The 17,657-nt window shown below is 42.5% G+C and overlaps 1 protein-coding gene across 3 annotated transcripts in view; it reads right to left on the bottom strand.

Moving 5' to 3' along the window:
- Positions 1 to 367: 367 nt before the first annotated feature.
- Positions 368 to 17,657, bottom strand: part of si:ch73-206d17.1 (tyrosine-protein kinase STYK1) — an 81,016-nt gene continuing 63,726 nt past the window's right edge. For all 3 annotated transcript variants that reach the window (XM_059638071.1, XM_048561156.1, XM_048561158.1), the window contains 4 exons: positions 11,169 to 11,386; positions 8,819 to 8,859; positions 6,688 to 6,784; positions 368 to 2,502 (listed from right to left, as the gene is read on the bottom strand). In XM_059638071.1, the coding sequence (XP_059494054.1) occupies positions 2,331 to 2,502; positions 6,688 to 6,784; positions 8,819 to 8,859; positions 11,169 to 11,386 (528 nt within the window). In that variant the 3' untranslated portion in view covers positions 368 to 2,330. The remainder of the gene's footprint in view (positions 2,503 to 6,687; positions 6,785 to 8,818; positions 8,860 to 11,168; positions 11,387 to 17,657) is intronic.

Genomic DNA, 17,657 nt, shown 5'->3' with positions numbered 1-17,657 from the left:
CTGGTAGGACTCTTGTACTATTGTATTTTTACCTTTATCGTTGTTGAAATGCCATATGATAGCACTGCTGACACCACAATTCATCATTTTGCCAATGACAAAGAGTAGACTAATGGGCTGTAATTGGCTAGATTAAATTTGGCTTCCTTTTTGCAGACACTACATACCTGGTCAATGTTACACATGATTGGGTCAATCCTAGTATGTTTCTGTTTCACTGAAAGAACTTGGCTAGAGTTGCAAGTCATCAGTACTACTGCTGGCATGTCATCAGGGCCTACAATAACCTTTGCTATGTTGATTGTATCACGATCTAAAGAAACATTTTGTTCAACATTAATTGCCAAAAGCCAAACTCAGGCCAAGGTTTCTTTTCATTCGTTTATTGTTGTATTAATATTTAACATTTCTATTTTTGAAATTAAGTTTTCAATGTTGTAGCTAATGTGTTCACCACTGGCCAAGCTTTCTGTATCAACCTACAGTGTCAGCAATTACTGTGTCAGATCGATCAAAGCTACCAATATAAGATGCCATCCTGCTGGTCGTTGATAAAAACAACCTGCAAAATAGAGTTAAGAATCCTTCCTTTAGGAATCTATGGAAGAACAGCAGTAAACTGAGAATGACCATAAACTCTTGAGAGTTAGTTGCTAACCCAGTCCAAGAGCTCAAAGATTAGGTGACATATCATCCAATGCTTTTAGATCATGATTAGCAATATTCCATGATTACAGATATACTCCACATACAATCCTAGTTTTGAACGTGAAACTTTCCCATTTTGTGAAGGTAAAAGGTTGCAACAGTGAAGCAGTATAATTTAGCCAGATCTCCAGTTCCCAGGTACCATTCCTGGCCTTTGTTGACAGACTTGCTGTTCTGAGAGTCAGGAATTTGTGCACTATAATTAGTTACATTAGAGAGTGTGTGTTCCCCATCCCACCCTAACCACAAAAGTGACCCCAATGTAAAGTCCCAAGCAGTGCATAACCCTAAAGTGAAAGTGAGGGAATTATGATAGTGCCTGAGCAACAGAGAACAGTTTGGATGATGTGACCTTCAGCTGATTCCATGGTGGAGGGTCATGAGGCAGCTTTTTATTTTACCGTCCTCAAAGATCTGCCCATTTGGCAATGCCCATCATCAGCCAAAGAATGAGAATCTAACAGTTCGTAACATTCAGCACAATGGCCACTGCTGACTCACGACCCCAAAATCTCATGGCTCAATCCTACTGGAGGTCCGAATGTCAGCTGAGGCCGTCACTGCCACAGATAAACAAAGGGCAGAAGTATCTGCTGTGATATTTCCATCAATGGTCGATCGGAAGGGTGGAGGGGAGGTGAGGAAATGGTGATCGAAGTTAAAAATGGATTAAGGTGGACATGAGTTATTAGCTATTTCATACTGACTGCAGTGTTCCCACTTCCAGCATACTACTACAAATCAAGTGAAGTAGCCAGATTTAATTTAACTTTTTTTTTTACCCAATTTAAATTTCCCTTCTGTATCTTTGTACAGATGTTATTTTAAAATGCAGCAATTCCCATACATTCAGAAAAACACACCAGGTTAATAAATAATGCAAAATCAGTGGGCTCCCTCCTCAGATGTGACTGTCCCTACCCCACCCCAGTGTGCCATGGTGTTTATAAACAATACAGGGAGAACTTTCACAGCATCTCATCTTTCAGTGGCAGATTTGTGCAAAGTCACACGTAGGGTGGGAGAAGTCTTAAGAAAAATGCTCCCCTCCCTCAGTTTGAGCTTGTTTGGAGAATACATGCTATCAAGATTGAGCAGATTGACGTAAGTACAAGCAGTGGTTTAAAATCAAACCTTTGCATTAACTGACCTTTTGCTTTGGACTCTGCCCATTGTTGACCTTTACCCCAGGACTTTGGAGACAGCATTTATTGGTTACATCCTGACCTATTCTTAATTTCTGGCAATTGTTATACTGCCCTGATAGTCATGATGTCTTCTAGAACATTCTACTCTCTGCTGTTGCTGCTTTTGGAAAAGAGCTGGTTCCATATTAATTGAAGGTTCAGCGCACGCAGGAAATTCACTGGGCAGCACTGCAACTTTCTCTTGCTTAGTTACCTCAGCTGTTGGTAGTACCTTAAAGTTTTTGATCAAATAATAGCATTCAGTCAACATGTATTCACAGCTTTCACCAAGTTTACAATTCCCATTTTCTCCAGCAAGGCAAGAATTCTGGCTGTTCAGCTTATTGCTCATTGTGGCCCTCAGTTGAACATTTCCTTTCACACTTCTCTGTTGACTATTTATCCACAGCCCTGCAGTCTTTGTCATGCTCCTCGTCAGAAAACCCCAGCGGCTTGTTTGTACTGGTTAAGGTCCAGATCATCAGCTACTTGAAGTAACTTAACTCCATCAGCATTGTTCATCAAGGCCTCCAGTTTGTTAGTCAAATCAGCCCAGTTTGGCCTTTCATAGGGTTTCCACTGCCAGCAATGTTTCATCAAGTCGTATCTGGAGAGGAAGCAGAGGGGTCAGGGAAGAAAGAGTTTCTTTTAAATGATCACACAGTTCAAATGTTCAGATTATTGGTATTGAGAAACTTAAATTCTATTTTGTTATACAGAAGATGATTAACATGACTGCACATTATTCCTTTTAACAGTTGAGAAGATAAGAATTATCCTTAAGTGATGCTTAATTTCGCCTTTCTTCTTGGAGAAATTAATTTCTTTTAAGAACGAATATCACTGACACAATAATGCAGGACATGCTGCTCCAGTACCTATCTCTTAATAACTCAGCTAATGCTATACCGTTGTTAGAAGCATGTTTTTGATTGTGTTTCATTTGCTCTGAAGGGTGTATGAAGTTGGAGAAACTTGAGGGTTCAAGCCCACTTATCGTTAATAGTGGCAGGAGACAGAGAAAATAATTACAGAAAAATAAGATCTAGGGCCTCAATGTGTTGGGTACAGAAACGTGGACGTTATGCTGAACTTGTATAAAAGGCCTGGTGAGGCCACAAAATACTGTATCATGTTGTGGTCATCAAGCCTGGATCCTTGGGAGAGTTCACAGGAGATTTACCAGATCGGTTTGCAGTGGAGGCGATTTTCACTGCAAGGTTAGGGTAGAGAAGCTAGAGGTGTTTGCCTTGGAGCTAAGGACAGAGTGATTTGATAGAGCATTTAAGATTGTGATAGGATTAGATAACGCAGGAAAAAAGACTGTTCCCATTAATCCCTAATAAAGGCATGTGGGTGAGTCACAGATTTAATATTCTGGGAAGAAATACAGGGGAAATATAATGAAGAAATGCTTAGGTAGCGAATGGTCACAGGCTGGAACTTGTTGTCTACACTCGTCTATGTGTCACTATGACTCCATGTTCAGTTCACAGATGAAATAAGCTCGATAAGCCAAGAGGAAGCAAGTCATAAAGAAGGAGGAATTGGCTCAATGGGTTGAACGGTTCTCTCACTCCAAATGTATTCAACCTTCAGGTCAGAGATCAAATTAAACATTTCACATCAAGTTTGCATTACACAATTATTCATCTATGAAAACTATGCACCCAAACAGTCGAGGAAACACATTGGGCAACACATGAGAACAGCACTCAAGTCATGCATCTGCTAGTGCTGTATCAGAACAGCTCAAGGGATCAGTGACTGGAATGTCAATTCTCTCAATTCTCCTGTAGAAATGGTCACATCAGGACAGTGAATGGACTGTAAAATGACAGACAGTCCTAGTTGGAACCATCCAACTTGGCAAGGATCAGATAAGCCTCCTTGCTTCAGACAATCTGGTTTCACAAGGTGCTTAGCACTGTTCTCCTGGGGGGTCAGTGCTACACTGCAGTTTCTCAGACTGCATGACCGGACCCAGACAATTACTCAAAGTACAGCATTACTCACAATCGAGAGTTTAAAGGGAAAAACCAGTCAGTCAATTCAATTCATTATGTACAGAATGAAAAAATCCAACACACCCCAAAATCTAAACTGTAGAATCTCAAAACATTTTCAGTTAAATTAGGCAATAATGAGAGATTTTCTCTCTACAGCTTCTTAAACATCAAATTCTATAGAGAAAGGGTGGAAGCTGAAACTCTAACTCAAAAACCTTTTAGATTTCAGAAACAGCAACTAAAAAGAGTGTATAAAATTATATAGAATTCTTCCACAAAGGTTATATGTGAATAACTGAAGATTTAAGTTTTAACACATGAAGAATTAACAGTATAGGATGCCATCCATAAGGCGAGTGATGATCCTCAGTCAGATGTAAATAAGCAGGTGGTTCAGTGCAGGATGTGTTCACTGGTTTTACTGAACAGTTGTCAGGACTAATTTATTCTATCACACCGGATGCTGAAATGCTTGGGGATTATTTCTGATAATAGCAATGTCTGATTCTGGTTATTCAGAGAATAACACAGCCATAGAAAATAACTTGAATCGTAAAGCTAATGCCTGCCCAATTTTAATTTTTTAAGATCTGGACGCTAGCCAGGAGAGTTCCATATCTCATTTTCATTATCATCTTTCAGCATTACTCAAATCTCACCTCCACATTTGGTGTACAGTAATTACAGTTCAGGAAACTGGCACTTGGCCCATGACGCCTGGTCAGGAACCTCTGAAGCTCCTTTCAGTCTTTTACATTCTTTATTTTCAAATTCCATTTTAAAATAACAAAATAATCTCTACCTCAAATCATCAATATTGGTAAAGTGTCCCAAGTGTTAATAACCTTCTACTTAAATATCTTTTCAAACCTTTCCTTCACTTTGTTGAGTTAATCCTGATTCAATCCCCACTCACTACAGATTCACCAACAGACACAACTTTGCACAATTTACTTTAAAACCTTTGAAATAATCTTGAAACTTTTTCAACTAGTTTTGCATGTATGTGTTTTCTGCAGTCATTGTCCAGGGTGTCACCGTCAGTATAGGGCTTGGAGCTAAAATGACCCATTAGGTAATTCATTCATTAGATAACTTTGGACCCCAACAAAATTCAATGTGAGTCCCTGAAATTTTGCCAAATTGGGAACACTGGTGTCTTTGAAAGCAGGAACATTTGGGCATTACTCAGGAGGAGGGTGTATGGAGATCTAGGAATATGTAAAAGGTTATTTTTGCTTCCCAAATTCCAGCCAGAGCCCCATTATCACATCTTCTCACTTCCATACCTCCTAGAATGATTGCACTAGTTTTATTTGTGAAAGGATGGTAGTGCCTATAGTGAGGTAGATATAGTAGAGAGATTCCAAAATTCTTAGAAACTACGATCTCGCTTCCTAAAAATACACTTTGGATTAATCACGCTTCAAACACACTGAGAGGCACAGTGACTCAGTGGTCAGCACTGCTGTCTCATAAGGCCAGGGACCAAGGTCCACTATTACTAGTATCCTTACATACAGATAAGGAAGGACACCACTTTGATTGGGACATTACATCTATCCTAGGACAAGCCAAAACAGAGACATGCACGAGAATTCCTAGAAGCATGGCATTCCAACCAGAACTCCATCAACAAACACATTGATTTGGAGCCAATCTACCATCCCCTGAGAAAAAGAACAGGAAATGACATCACCAACACAGGAAATGACATCACCAACCCAAGGAAACCTAACCAGATAAATAGAAAGCAGGACATAACACCAGCGCTTCATCAGAGGCTTACTGATGATGTTACCTAGAAAGGTGATGAAACATCTGAAAACAAACCTTCCAGCTCAGCGAGCAAACTCACATCCAGAACCAAGGTTCAATTCGACCCTCAGGCAACGCTGTGAAGTTTGTAGAAAATCTGTGGATTTCCTCCCATGGTCCACAGATGTGTAGGTTAGGTGGATTCACCATGCTAAAATTATCTTGTACTGCGCTGGGTTGGTGTGCTCACTATGGTAAGTATGGGGTTACAGGATAGGGCTCTGGGTGGAATGCTCTTCTGGAGGGTTGGTGCGGACTCAATATAGGGATTCTATGATCCTTGAAATAGTCAAACCAAAAGGCAATAGGAAACATGCTGCATTTGATTCTGTGATGCAATCACCCTGGATTTTCATCACCAATTCTTTGTCACCACTGTGGAATTAGCCACATAACGTCATAACAGCTGCCCCTTCGCATATCAAACTCAGTAACACAAGAAGTTCCACTAACACCAACCCAAATCAATGAAAAATCAGTACTGATCTCTCTTCAAAACCAAATCCACTTGGTACACCAATTATATTTGCACACAGTCATTAACCACTTATTGTCAACGTTCAACCTTTGACAACGGTTTCTGCAATCATCTACTGAGATGCTTCCTTCACCTGTCAGAAACTGACTGCAAATCAGTTCACCCATTGTGGATGGAACTAACTGGATAACGCTTCGAGCGACAAGAATTTCTGTTTTAAGGTTTCCAGGCTGTGGAACCACAAGGAGGAAGAGGAATATTTGATCGGAGTTCCACAAAAGCAAGTCCGAGTTATCGTTAATTCCGGTTCCAAAAAAATGTTCCAAAATGCTCCTGAATTCCCCGATTTACCTGGATATTGACTTAGCTTGACTGCACTGTCTACTCACCAGCTAAAATAGACAAGCGGCCATGGAGTTAAGGAACAGACCAACTATGATTGAATCGAATGAGCTGGTGGTGAGCCATGACATGGTCAGCTACTTACAGGGCGTTGCTACTGTTGAATGGTTTGGGCATTCTGTAATTTCTCTGCAACTTTGGAAAGATTTCCAGAGGTTGAAATTCAGGATACGGAGGTGCTCCTATGAAATAAAATGATGGTAGTTCAGTCAAATACTGAGTAAATACAGAATCAAGATGGAGTCTTAGTAATCCATGAAGTATCTGATTCTTTAGATGACAGTGACTTTAACCAAAGTCATGTTTACATTCAGCTGTTTAAGTATTACTTGGTAGGTGCAGCAATCGCTGGTCGCATACATATTTGACCTACCTTCCTACTTTCTACTTGTGAGCACTGATGACACCTTTAGAGACTTAGCATCAATGTGGTTTTTAGTATGTTTTTTAAATTCAAAGCTTTCTTGTAGCAGCACAGAGACAGCCTAAACACAGAATTAACATCAGCAAAATGGAAGACATTTCTGTCCTCTTCACTCCAAACTGTCGGGATTTGATGCTAGAGACTCTGTTTACATAAACTACATCCTGACCTGATCCCAAACTGAAGTGAAATGAAGTGAGACTCATTCAAGCCAGGAAACTCAGTAAATGGAGGCTAGTTCTACACCATTGTCATAGCAATGATGCAATATGATACAGGTCCTACTATTGTATAAATGGCATCAACAGTTTGTGGCAGGGAAGTTCTGTGAAGCCAGGTCTACGTAAATTCAAGACTGGTCTTATGTCCCCAGCTGATAGTAATATTGGACAACTCCAATCCCAAAGTGAAACCTAGCCTGATAGGTCAGAAGTTTAATGTATGCAGTTGGTTACTGTGGTGGTTAGTCACTGAACTTGCCAATATTCTTTAATCAAAAGAACAAAATAAATAACTAAAATGAATTTAGAAAGATCCCAACATAAACAGCAAATCAAAGTTTTAGTCAGTTTACCAGAAATATCTTTCACTGATGTTCAATCCCAGTGAAGTGTCCCTTCTATGTTATTTTATTTTCTTACCTAACTAACTTTTACAAGTTTAATGACCAAGAAAATTCATTCCCAAGCCAATGATCTAAACTACTTCAAATGACATCTTGGGGGCTTCGACACAATTCTCACTTGATGACATCACAAACTAAAAACCCTTCTGCTAGGGCAAAGTGGAAAAACAAACCCCAATTATCCTGATAGGAAGGAGCTGAAACCCAATTCTTTTGAAATGAACATCAGATGAACTTGCAGTGGAATCTGATCATTTGTTCTTTGTCATGAGCTTCGCATCATAAAGTCTTCACTGAAAACCACAGATATTTGTCTAGGTGCTTGCTAAGTTTTGGAAATGATTCTAGTTATTTTTCTAAATGACTGTGACCTAAAAAATAAAACTACCTTCACAGAACCAAAATCAAAATCTATCTGCCTCTACTTTAAAAATCCAAATTCCCAAATGATGATACATTTGTATTGGCCTTAATTACGATAATGATATCAAAGTCTCAACACCATTTGGTAGAAAAGTATAACTGACTTCTTTCAAAGAGGAGTTTCAAATTGAGTCCTTAACACTGTTCAGGAACATTATAAGCATGAGACAAAAGTCCATTACTGACATCAGAAGAGAACATGGCAAAGTGATAATAGAATGAAGTTATAGTTAAGTAAGAAATTAGAGTTAAGATAGAAGGACACTTAAGGAGAGGTGATGGCCTAGTGGTATTATAACTGCATTGTCAATCCAGACCCACATAACCCAGGTTTGAATATTGCCATGGTGGTGGGATGGTAGATTGAGATTTCAACACAAATCTGGAACTAAGAGTCTACTGATGACCATGAATCCATTGTCAATTGTTGGAAAACCCCATCTCGTTCACTAATGTCCTTTAGGGAAGGAAAGTGCCACCCTTACCTGGTCTGGCCTACATGTGACTCCAGGCTCACAGCAATGTGGTTGACTCTAAACTGTCCTCTGGGAAATTTGGGGTAGGCAATAAATGCTGACCTAGCCAGTGACACCCTCATCATCCAATGAATGAATTTAAAAAAAACCAACCACCACTAGGATTGAATATCATTGAAGGATATTGCTGAGAAACTGTCTGAAACTTTTTTGCTGTTAATATTAAAACTAATGTTCATTAAATTAGTTGATTTACAAATCAACCTACCTAAAGTAACTACTTCATACAGAAGGATTCCAAATGACCATCTGTGAATAAACATAAAAGGTTAAATACAATTCTTCTCCCTTAATACAGAAGCAAGGTCACTAAAAACATTAATTTCTATTTAAGCAAGTGTTCAACTGACAAGTTATATTTCCCAATCTTTGTTTTCAAACAAAATGGGCTGTAATTAAATGAGGCAGCATTTAGAATTTCAATCGTAGGTGCACAGAACACTTAACATTGTATCACTCGATTGAGCTACACATGCTTCAACATGCATCACGAATTAATCCAGAAACAATGAGGTATTTTTATTTAGTATTTAACTCACTTTTCTCCTTCACAGGTGCTGCCAGATCTGCTGAGCTTTGCCAGCAACTTTGTGTTTATTGTTGTTGAGGTAAAACGAGATGTTGGGCAGTGGTAATGTCAAGAGACTAGTAATGCAGAGAACCAGGCCAATGTTCTGGGGTCAAAGTTCAACTTGAAGTATAGAAATTGGTAAATTAATAAATCCTGAATCGAAAAGTAGTTTCAGCTGTGGTATACATGACAATCATCATTGCTTGTTGTCAAAGCCATCTGATCTAGCTAGCACAGGTGGGTTAGTGATTAGTACTGCTACCTTGAAGCACCAGGAACCCAGGTTCGATTCTACTCTCGGGCAACTGTGTGTGGAGTTTGCACATTCTCCCCATGTCGGTGTCTGTTTCCTCCGGGCGCTCTAGTTTTCTCCCACAGTCCAAAGATGTGCAAGTTAGATGGATTGGCCATAGGGAACGCAGGGTTACAAGGATAGGGTCGGTCGCCACAAAACCAATAAGCTGATGTATCAGGTAATAAGGAAGGTAAGTGGAATTGCATTGTTTATTGAGGAAGGAATAGAGTATTAAAAAAGTAGGGAAGCGTTGCTGCAATTGTACAAGACATTAAAAAGAGACTGCACATGGACTACTGTGTACAGTTTTGGTGTTCTTACTTGGCGGCGGGGGGTGATGTAGTTTGATTTCACAGGAGGTTCATTAGATTGATTTCTGAGATGGGTCATTTGTCTTATGAAGAGAAATTGAACTGTTCAGGCCTAGATTCTCTGGAGTTAGGAATGAGAGGAAATCTAGCTGAGGTATACAAGATGCTAAAGGGGATGGACAAAGTAGACAGGAAAAGGTTGTTTCCTCATGTGGGGCAATCTAGAATGACAGGTTATAGTTTTAGGATAAGGGGTAACAGATTTAAAACAGATGAGGAGGAATTACTTCTCTCAAAAAGGTTGTGAATCTGTGAGATTCAAATCCCCAGAATGTGGTGGATGCTGGGGCATTACGTTTGAAGAAATAGTCAGATTTTAAATTAGTAGTGGGCTAAAGGATTATGGAGAGTGGGCAGGAAAGTGGAACTGAAGCTGAGATGAGATCAACCATGATCATATCAAACAGTGGAGTAGGCTCAAGGGGGCTCAAGAGATAACAAGGTGTAGAGCTGGATGAACACAGCAGTCCAAGCAGCTTCAGAGGAACAGGAAGGCTGATGTTTTGGGCCTAGACCCTCCTTCAGAAATTTTCTGAAGGAGGGTCTAGGCCCAAAACATCAGCCTTCCTGCTCCTCTGATGCTGCTTGGCCTGCTGTGTTCATCTAGCTCTACACCTTGTTATCCCAGACTCTCCAGCATCTGCAGTCCCTACCATCTCGGAGGCTCAAGTTTCTTTTTTCTTTATTCATTGAATGAGGGCATTGATGGCTAAAGCAGTATGTATCACCCATTCTTAATTTGCCCAGAAGGCTGTTAAGAGTCAACGACATTGCTGTGGGTCTGGAGTCACACGTAGGCCACACTGGGTAAGGATGACAGTTTCCTGGATGGGTTTTTCCAAAAATCAACAATGGCTTAGTGGTTTTCATTAAAAACTCTTAATTTTAGCATTTTTAAAATTATAAATGGAATTCAAATTCCACCATATGTCATGACAGGATTTGAACTCAGGCCCCCAAAACATTATTTGGGTCTCTTGATTAACAGTCTAGCAATAATACCACTAGACCATTGCCTCACCATTCCTGATCCTGTGTTTTTACATTCTGTTCAAGAAAGTCGTTGACTCTTAACTGCCTTCTGAAATTACCTTGCAAGCTTCTTTTTTTCAAAACCTATTAGGGATGGATATATCCATGAAAGAATAAATTAAAACAAGTTCAAGGGCAAAAAGTAAGAATTGTACTGGCCAACAGTTCAATACATCTCAGAATCTATGATGTACCTACTTCCTACCCTGCTCCCACATTACACCTCTCAGTGGCTCAAATCCAACCGATCACCGCATTCCTTTCACATTTCAAGCTTTATTGTACTCACATGTCACTCTTTTCAGTGATTGGTCGTTTTATTATCCTTTCGGGTGCAAGCCATTTAATTGGAACCTGTCCTGCTTTATGGGATGACAGCGTTCCAGTTTTGTAAACATCAAAGGCCAGGCTCAGGCTGGTGAGTTTAACAGTTAGATCTTCATGGATCAAAATATTCCGGGCAGCAATATCCCCATGGATTACTTTGTGCTTTGTGGTCAGATAATCCTGTTCCAAATGGATAGACAGACTGAATAATGCTTTGGATGGACAGCGTTTGAATCTTATTCAAATAGATTTTAAATGAGAATGTTAGCTGCAATTCTGCTGAAAGCAAACTGAACAGTTAATCTACATATGACACGACGATTTCCACTCTCTCTCAATGACCAGAACTTTGCCAAGCCAGCAAAATATTAAGGGAGGCTTTGTCCCAGATACCTAACTAACCCACTCATTCTAAAACTATTTAGACTACAATAGTGATTTATCAATTACCAGCTCTTTTAATTCTATTAATCTGACTCCATTATAATAGCTTAATATTTATACAAAGCAGCAGAACTTTGAATAGCAGGAAAGTTGACATTTCGGGTCAGAACCCTTCTTCAGAAATGATTTCTGGCCTGCTGTGTTCCTCCAGCTCCAGTGTGTTGTCTCTGACTCCAGCATCTGCTGTTCTTGCTATCTCAGAACTTTGAATAAGGTTTTTTGGTAGAAGGCAGAATTGAGACAAAACGTCACAGCAGAGAACATTTCTTTCCAATACTCTTCCCTACACCTACCCCCAAAGAAAAACATCTTCTTATAAGTTGACAGACAATGGCCAGCCTAATGCAACTGGGGAAAGAGGCTGCACTTTGGGCAGCTTAAGTTTAAAAGGGTTAAAATCCGAGCAAGTATTAGAAGTACTTTTTGGTCTCTAAGTAACCCAACTTAATGCCCCAAAATGGATGCAAAATAAACACTGTTTTACTCTGGAGGAACATCATTATGCTCCCAAAATGAAAACATTAAATTTACCAGCAATTTCTGTTTTTGTTTGTTAAAATATTCAGACTTGTTTTGAGATATTTGCCTGTCAATGCTGAAGCAGAACAAATGCTTGGACAAGTCACTCTACCCAAGCTACAATAAGAACCAGACAACCCCTTCATCCAGAAATGTAGATGATGAATCGGAATTGGAAACAGTCAGGATGTTGTTGTTCTTATCTCCAGACAGGAAAAGCCTTGAGAATTCCTTTTAAATGGGGTAAAAAGCAGAAGGTACTTGAACTACATCGTTCTGATGAAAAGAGAACAAGTTGAAATATTTGTATCAGGAGATAGTAGGAACAGCAGATGCTGAAGAATCCGAGATAACAGGGTGTGGAGCTGGATGAACGCAGCAGGCCAAGCAGCTTCAGAGGAGCAGAAAAGCTGATGTTTCAGGCCTGGGCCCTTCTTCAGAAATGGGGGTGGGGAAGGGGGTTCTGAATTAAATAGGGGAAGAGGGGGAGGCAGATCGAAGATGGAGGCAGCTGAAAAACTGCTCAATGTCCAAACGTGACTGGAAAGGTGATGTGGTTGTAGTATCTGGTTTGCTTCAGGGCCCGCTGTGTTCATCCAGCTCTACACCTTGTTATCTCGGATTCTCCAGCATCAGCAGTTCCTTTTATCTCTGATACAATTTTAACCTCACAGCGAAGCCTCTTCTAAGAATGCCTACTCTGAAGGAGTTACCCTCCTCCCTCCAGAGGAACCTCAGGGGATCTCTCTCCCACTGCAACACTCCGTAATCTCTTCAGCCTTGGAACTGTTCATCTATGCCCTGAAGCAAACCAGGTACTACAGCCACATTACCTTTCCAGTCACATTTGGATATTGAGCAGTTTTTCTGCCACCTCTAACTTCGATCCGCCTCCATCTCTCCCATTTAATTCAGAACCCTCTTCCTGAAGGAGGGTCTAGGCCCAGAATGTCAGCTTTCCTGCTATGTTCATCCAGCTCGACACCTAGTTAACTTGAAACATTTACTGTCTTCCCCTATCCACCAACATTGCCTGACTTGCTAAGTATTTCCAATACTTGGTTTCTATTTCACATTTCCAGCATTCTGCAATTCTCCTTTGTATTTACTTCTTTAAAGTAACATAAATTCTTGTCCTCTTTATCAAAAAACACAACACACTTTCATTCTCTTCGGGATTAATTGTCATGAACCCGAGAAATTTACTGAGAGCTTCAATCTCCACTTTATCATCCTCACAGGCCTAACCCAAGACTTTGGTATCAAAGAGAAAGAAGTGTTTTGCAGATTGGTCAAAGCTTTGGATTCCTTTGGGATACTGCCAGTTACTGAATCTGTTACCATAGCTAATGAGTTCTCGCAAAGACGCGTCAATTCAATTTGTGAAATGAAAAGAATAATTCGGATTTTAGTAGAAAGGAAATGCAGACAATAAGTCACTCAATCTTCAGTGACAGAATTCTTAAATATCATAAAAGTCACTAATTACAAACTGTATTCCAGCACGGCAAGAAGTAATTTCAAGCCATAGTGCAACATTAAATCCAAGTGTATTATATAATTACTACGAAAATCCAAGCTCATCAACAACCTTCTAACCACGGATTCCATTTATAGGCTTGATGCCATGGAAAGGCTACCAAAGACCCCTCGCATCCTAGCAATGATCTCCTACAATGCACCAACAGGTTCAAGAACAGCTTCTTCCCTGCCTTAGACTGCTGAAAGGACTCTCTAAATTCAAATAAAGCTGATCTTGCTAATGTTGATCTTGCCTAGCACATGCCCTGTGTGATGTAACTTGTATGCCCCGTCTAGTTATTTTTTTCCACTCTATGATCTTCCTGTATTGCTCATAAACAAAGCTTTTCACTGTACTTAGACATACATGACAATAATTCACCAATAAATCAAATACATCAGTGGAGGCTGGCAAAGACTAGACACTCTTTCGACAGGATGTCTTCAATCATTATTGCTAGGCACATTAGGAGGATCAGTACAGACTATGGTTACATTAATTAGGTCTTTGGCTAAACTTCAAAATACATCGATGGTGTGATTCTGAGCTCCTTCTGCATGTTTGAAACAAACTGTTGGAGTCTAGAAGGAGACCCTTCAGCCCATCATGAGGTCTGCATCAGCTTTTCAAATGAGCATGTCACTTATTGCCATTTTCCTGCCTTCTCCTTGCATCCTGAACAATTTTCATCCAATTCCCTTTTGAAAGCTTCAAAGCCAGTCTTCAGCTAAATAAATTCACACTACGTGGTATCAAGAAACAACTGCAGACATTAGACACTGCAAAAGATTTGGGCTCTATCAACATTTTCTAAACGGTGAGAAAATTCGTAAAGCAGAAGTACATAGGGATCTGGGAGTCTTGGTCCAGGATTCTCTAAAGGTTAACTTGCAGAGTCCGTGATTAAGAAAGTGGATGTAATGTTGTCGTTTATCTCAAGACTGATGGAATATAAAAGCAGCGATGTGCTTCGAGACTTTATAAAGCTCCAGTTAGGCCCCATTTAGAATACTGTGCCCAATTTTGGGCCCCACACCTGACATACTGGTGCAGGAGCATGTCCAGCAGAGATTCACACAGTTGATCCCTGGAATGGTAAGTTTAACGTAGGATGAACGGCTGAGGATGCTGGGATTGTATTCATTAGAGTTTAGAAGGTTGAGGGGAGATCTGATAGAAACTTACAAGATAATGCATGGCTTAGAAAGGGTGGATGCTGGGAAGTTGTTTCCGTTAGGCGGAGAGACTAGGACCCGTGGGCACAGCGTTAGAATTAGAAGGGATCAATTTAAAACAGAAATGAAGAGACATTTCTTCAGCCAGAGAGTGGTGAGCCTGTGGAATACATTGCAATGGAGGCCGTGACATTAAATGTCTTCAAGGCAGAGATTGATGAATTCTTGATCTCACAAGGAATTAACGGCTACAGGGAGAGTGCAGGGAAGTGGAGTTGAAATGCCCATCAGCCATGATTAAATGGCAGAGTAACTCGATGGGCTGAATGGCCTTACTTCTACTCCTATGTCTTATGGTTCAACATTCCGGCAATAGCGCTGAAGACTTGTTTTCCTGAACTTGCTACACCCCTAGACAAGCTCTTCTTGTACAGTTACAACATAGACTTCTATCCAACGATGTGGAAAATTGACGGACAGGTCAAGGAGGTGGGATGAGGTTAGTAGGTAGATGGGAGTGCGGCTTGGGGTGGGAGGAAGGGATGGGTGAGAGGAAGAACCGGTTAGGGAGGCAGAGACAGGTTGGACTGGTTTTGGGGAGGAAGAGCTGGGCTGGTTTAGGGATGCAGTAGGGGAAGGGGAGATTTTGAAACTGGTGAAGTCCACATTGATACCATTAGGCTGCAGGGTTCCCAGGCGGAATATGAGTTGCTGTTCCTGCAACCTTCGGGTGGCATCATTGTGGCACTGCAGGAGGCCCATGACGGACATGTCATCTAGAGAATGGGAGGGGGAGTGGAAATGGTTTGCGACTGGGAGGTGCAGTTGTTTGTTGCGAACTGAGCGGAGGTGTTCTGCAAAGCAGTCTCCAAGCCTCCGCTTGGTTTCCCCAATGTAGAGGAAGCCGCACCGGGTACAGTGGATGCAGTATACCACATTGGCAGATGTGCAGGTGAACCTCTGCTTAATGTGGAATGTCATCTTGGAGCCTGGGATAGGGGTGAGGGAGGAGGTGTGGGGGCAAGTGTAGCACTTCCTGCGTTTGCAGGGGAAGGTGCCAGGTGTGGTGGGGTTGGAGGGCAGTGTGGAGCGAACTAGGGAGTCGCGGAGAGAGTGGTCTCTCCGGAAAGCAGACAGGGGTGGGGATGGAAAAATGTCTTGGGTGGTGGGGTCGGATTGTAAATGGCGGAAGTGTCGGAGGATGATGCGTTGTATCCGGAGGTTGGTAGGGTGGTGTGTGAGAACGAGGGGGATCCTCTTCGGGTGGTTGTGGGGGGGGTGGGGGGGGGTGCAGGGTGTGAGGGATGTGTTGCGGGAAATACGGGAGACGCGGTCAAGGGCGTTCTCGATCACTGTGGGGGGAAAGTTGCGGTCCTTGAAGAACTTGGACATCTGGGATGTGCGGGAGTGGAATGTCTTATCGTGGGAGCAGATGCGGCGGAGGCAGAGGAATTGGGAATAGGGGATGGAATTTTTGCAGGAGGGTGGGTGGGAGGAGGTGTATTCTAGGTAGCTGTGGGAGTCGGTGGGCTTGAAATGGACATCAGTTACAAGCTGGTTGCCTGAGATGGAGACTGAGAGGTCCAAGAAGGTGAGGGATGTGCTGGAGATGGCCCAGGTGAACTGAAGGTTGGGGTGGAAGGTGTTGGTGAAGTGGATGAACTGTTCGAGCTCCTCTGGGGAGCAAGAGGCGGCGCCGATACAGTCAATGTACCGGAGGAAGAGGTGGGGTTTGGGGCCTGTGTAGGTGCGGAAGAGGGACTGTTCCACGTAACCTACAAAGAGGCAGGCATAGCTGGGGCCCATGCGGGTGCCCATGGCCACCCCCTTAGTCTGTAGGAAGTGGGAGGAGTCGAAAGAGAAGTTGTTGAGGGTGAGGACGAGTTCGGCTAGGCGGATGAGGGTGTCGGTGGAGGGGGACTGGTCGGGCATGCAGGACACGAAGAAGCGGAGGGCCTTGAGGCCATCTGCATGCGGAATGCAGGTGTATAGGGACTGGACGTCCATGGTGAAGATGCGGTGTTGGGGGCCAGGGAATTGGAAGTCCTGGAGGAGGTGGAGGGCGTGGGTGGTGTCACGGACGTAGGTGGGGAGTTCCTGGACCAAAGGGGAGAAAATGGAGTCCAGATAGGTGGAGATGAGTTCGGTGGGGCAGGAGCAGGCTGAGAGGATGGGTCGACCAGGGCAGGCAGGTTTGTGGATTTTGGGAAGGAGATAGAAACGGGCCGTGCGGGGTTGGGGAACAATGAGGTTGGAGGCTGTGGATGGGAGGTGCCCTGAGGTGATGAGGTCATGAATGGTGTTGGAGATGATGGTTTGGTGCTCGGGTGTGGGGTCACGATCGAGGGGGCGGTAGGAGGTGGTGTCGGAGAGTTGGCGTCTGGCCTCGGCGATGTAGAGGTCAGTGCGCCATACTACCACTGCGCCACCCTTGTCTGCGGGTTTGATGGTGAGGTGGGGGTTGGAGCGGACGGAGCGGAGGGCTGCCCGTTCTGCGGGGGAGAGGTTGGAGTGGGTGAGAGGGGTGGAGAGGTTGAGGCAGTTAATGTCTCAACGGCAGTTGGAGATAAAGAGGTTAAGGGAGGGTAGGAGGCCTGGGGGTGGTGTCCAGGAGGAGGACTTGTGTTGGAAGCGGGTGAAGGGGTCAGTGGAGGGAGGGTTAGGTTCCCGGTTGAAGTAGGAGGCATGGAGGCGAAGACGGCGGAAAAACTGCTCTATGTCCAACCGTGACTGGTATTCGTTGATGTGTGGTTGTAGGGGGACAAAGGTGAGCCCCTTCCTAAGGACTGAC

This window comes from Stegostoma tigrinum, chromosome 28 (genome assembly GCF_030684315.1).
Source record: "Stegostoma tigrinum isolate sSteTig4 chromosome 28, sSteTig4.hap1, whole genome shotgun sequence".
NCBI classification, from domain to species: Eukaryota; Metazoa; Chordata; class Chondrichthyes; order Orectolobiformes; family Stegostomatidae; genus Stegostoma; species Stegostoma tigrinum.
This window is presented reverse-complemented; position numbering and strand designations above follow the sequence as displayed.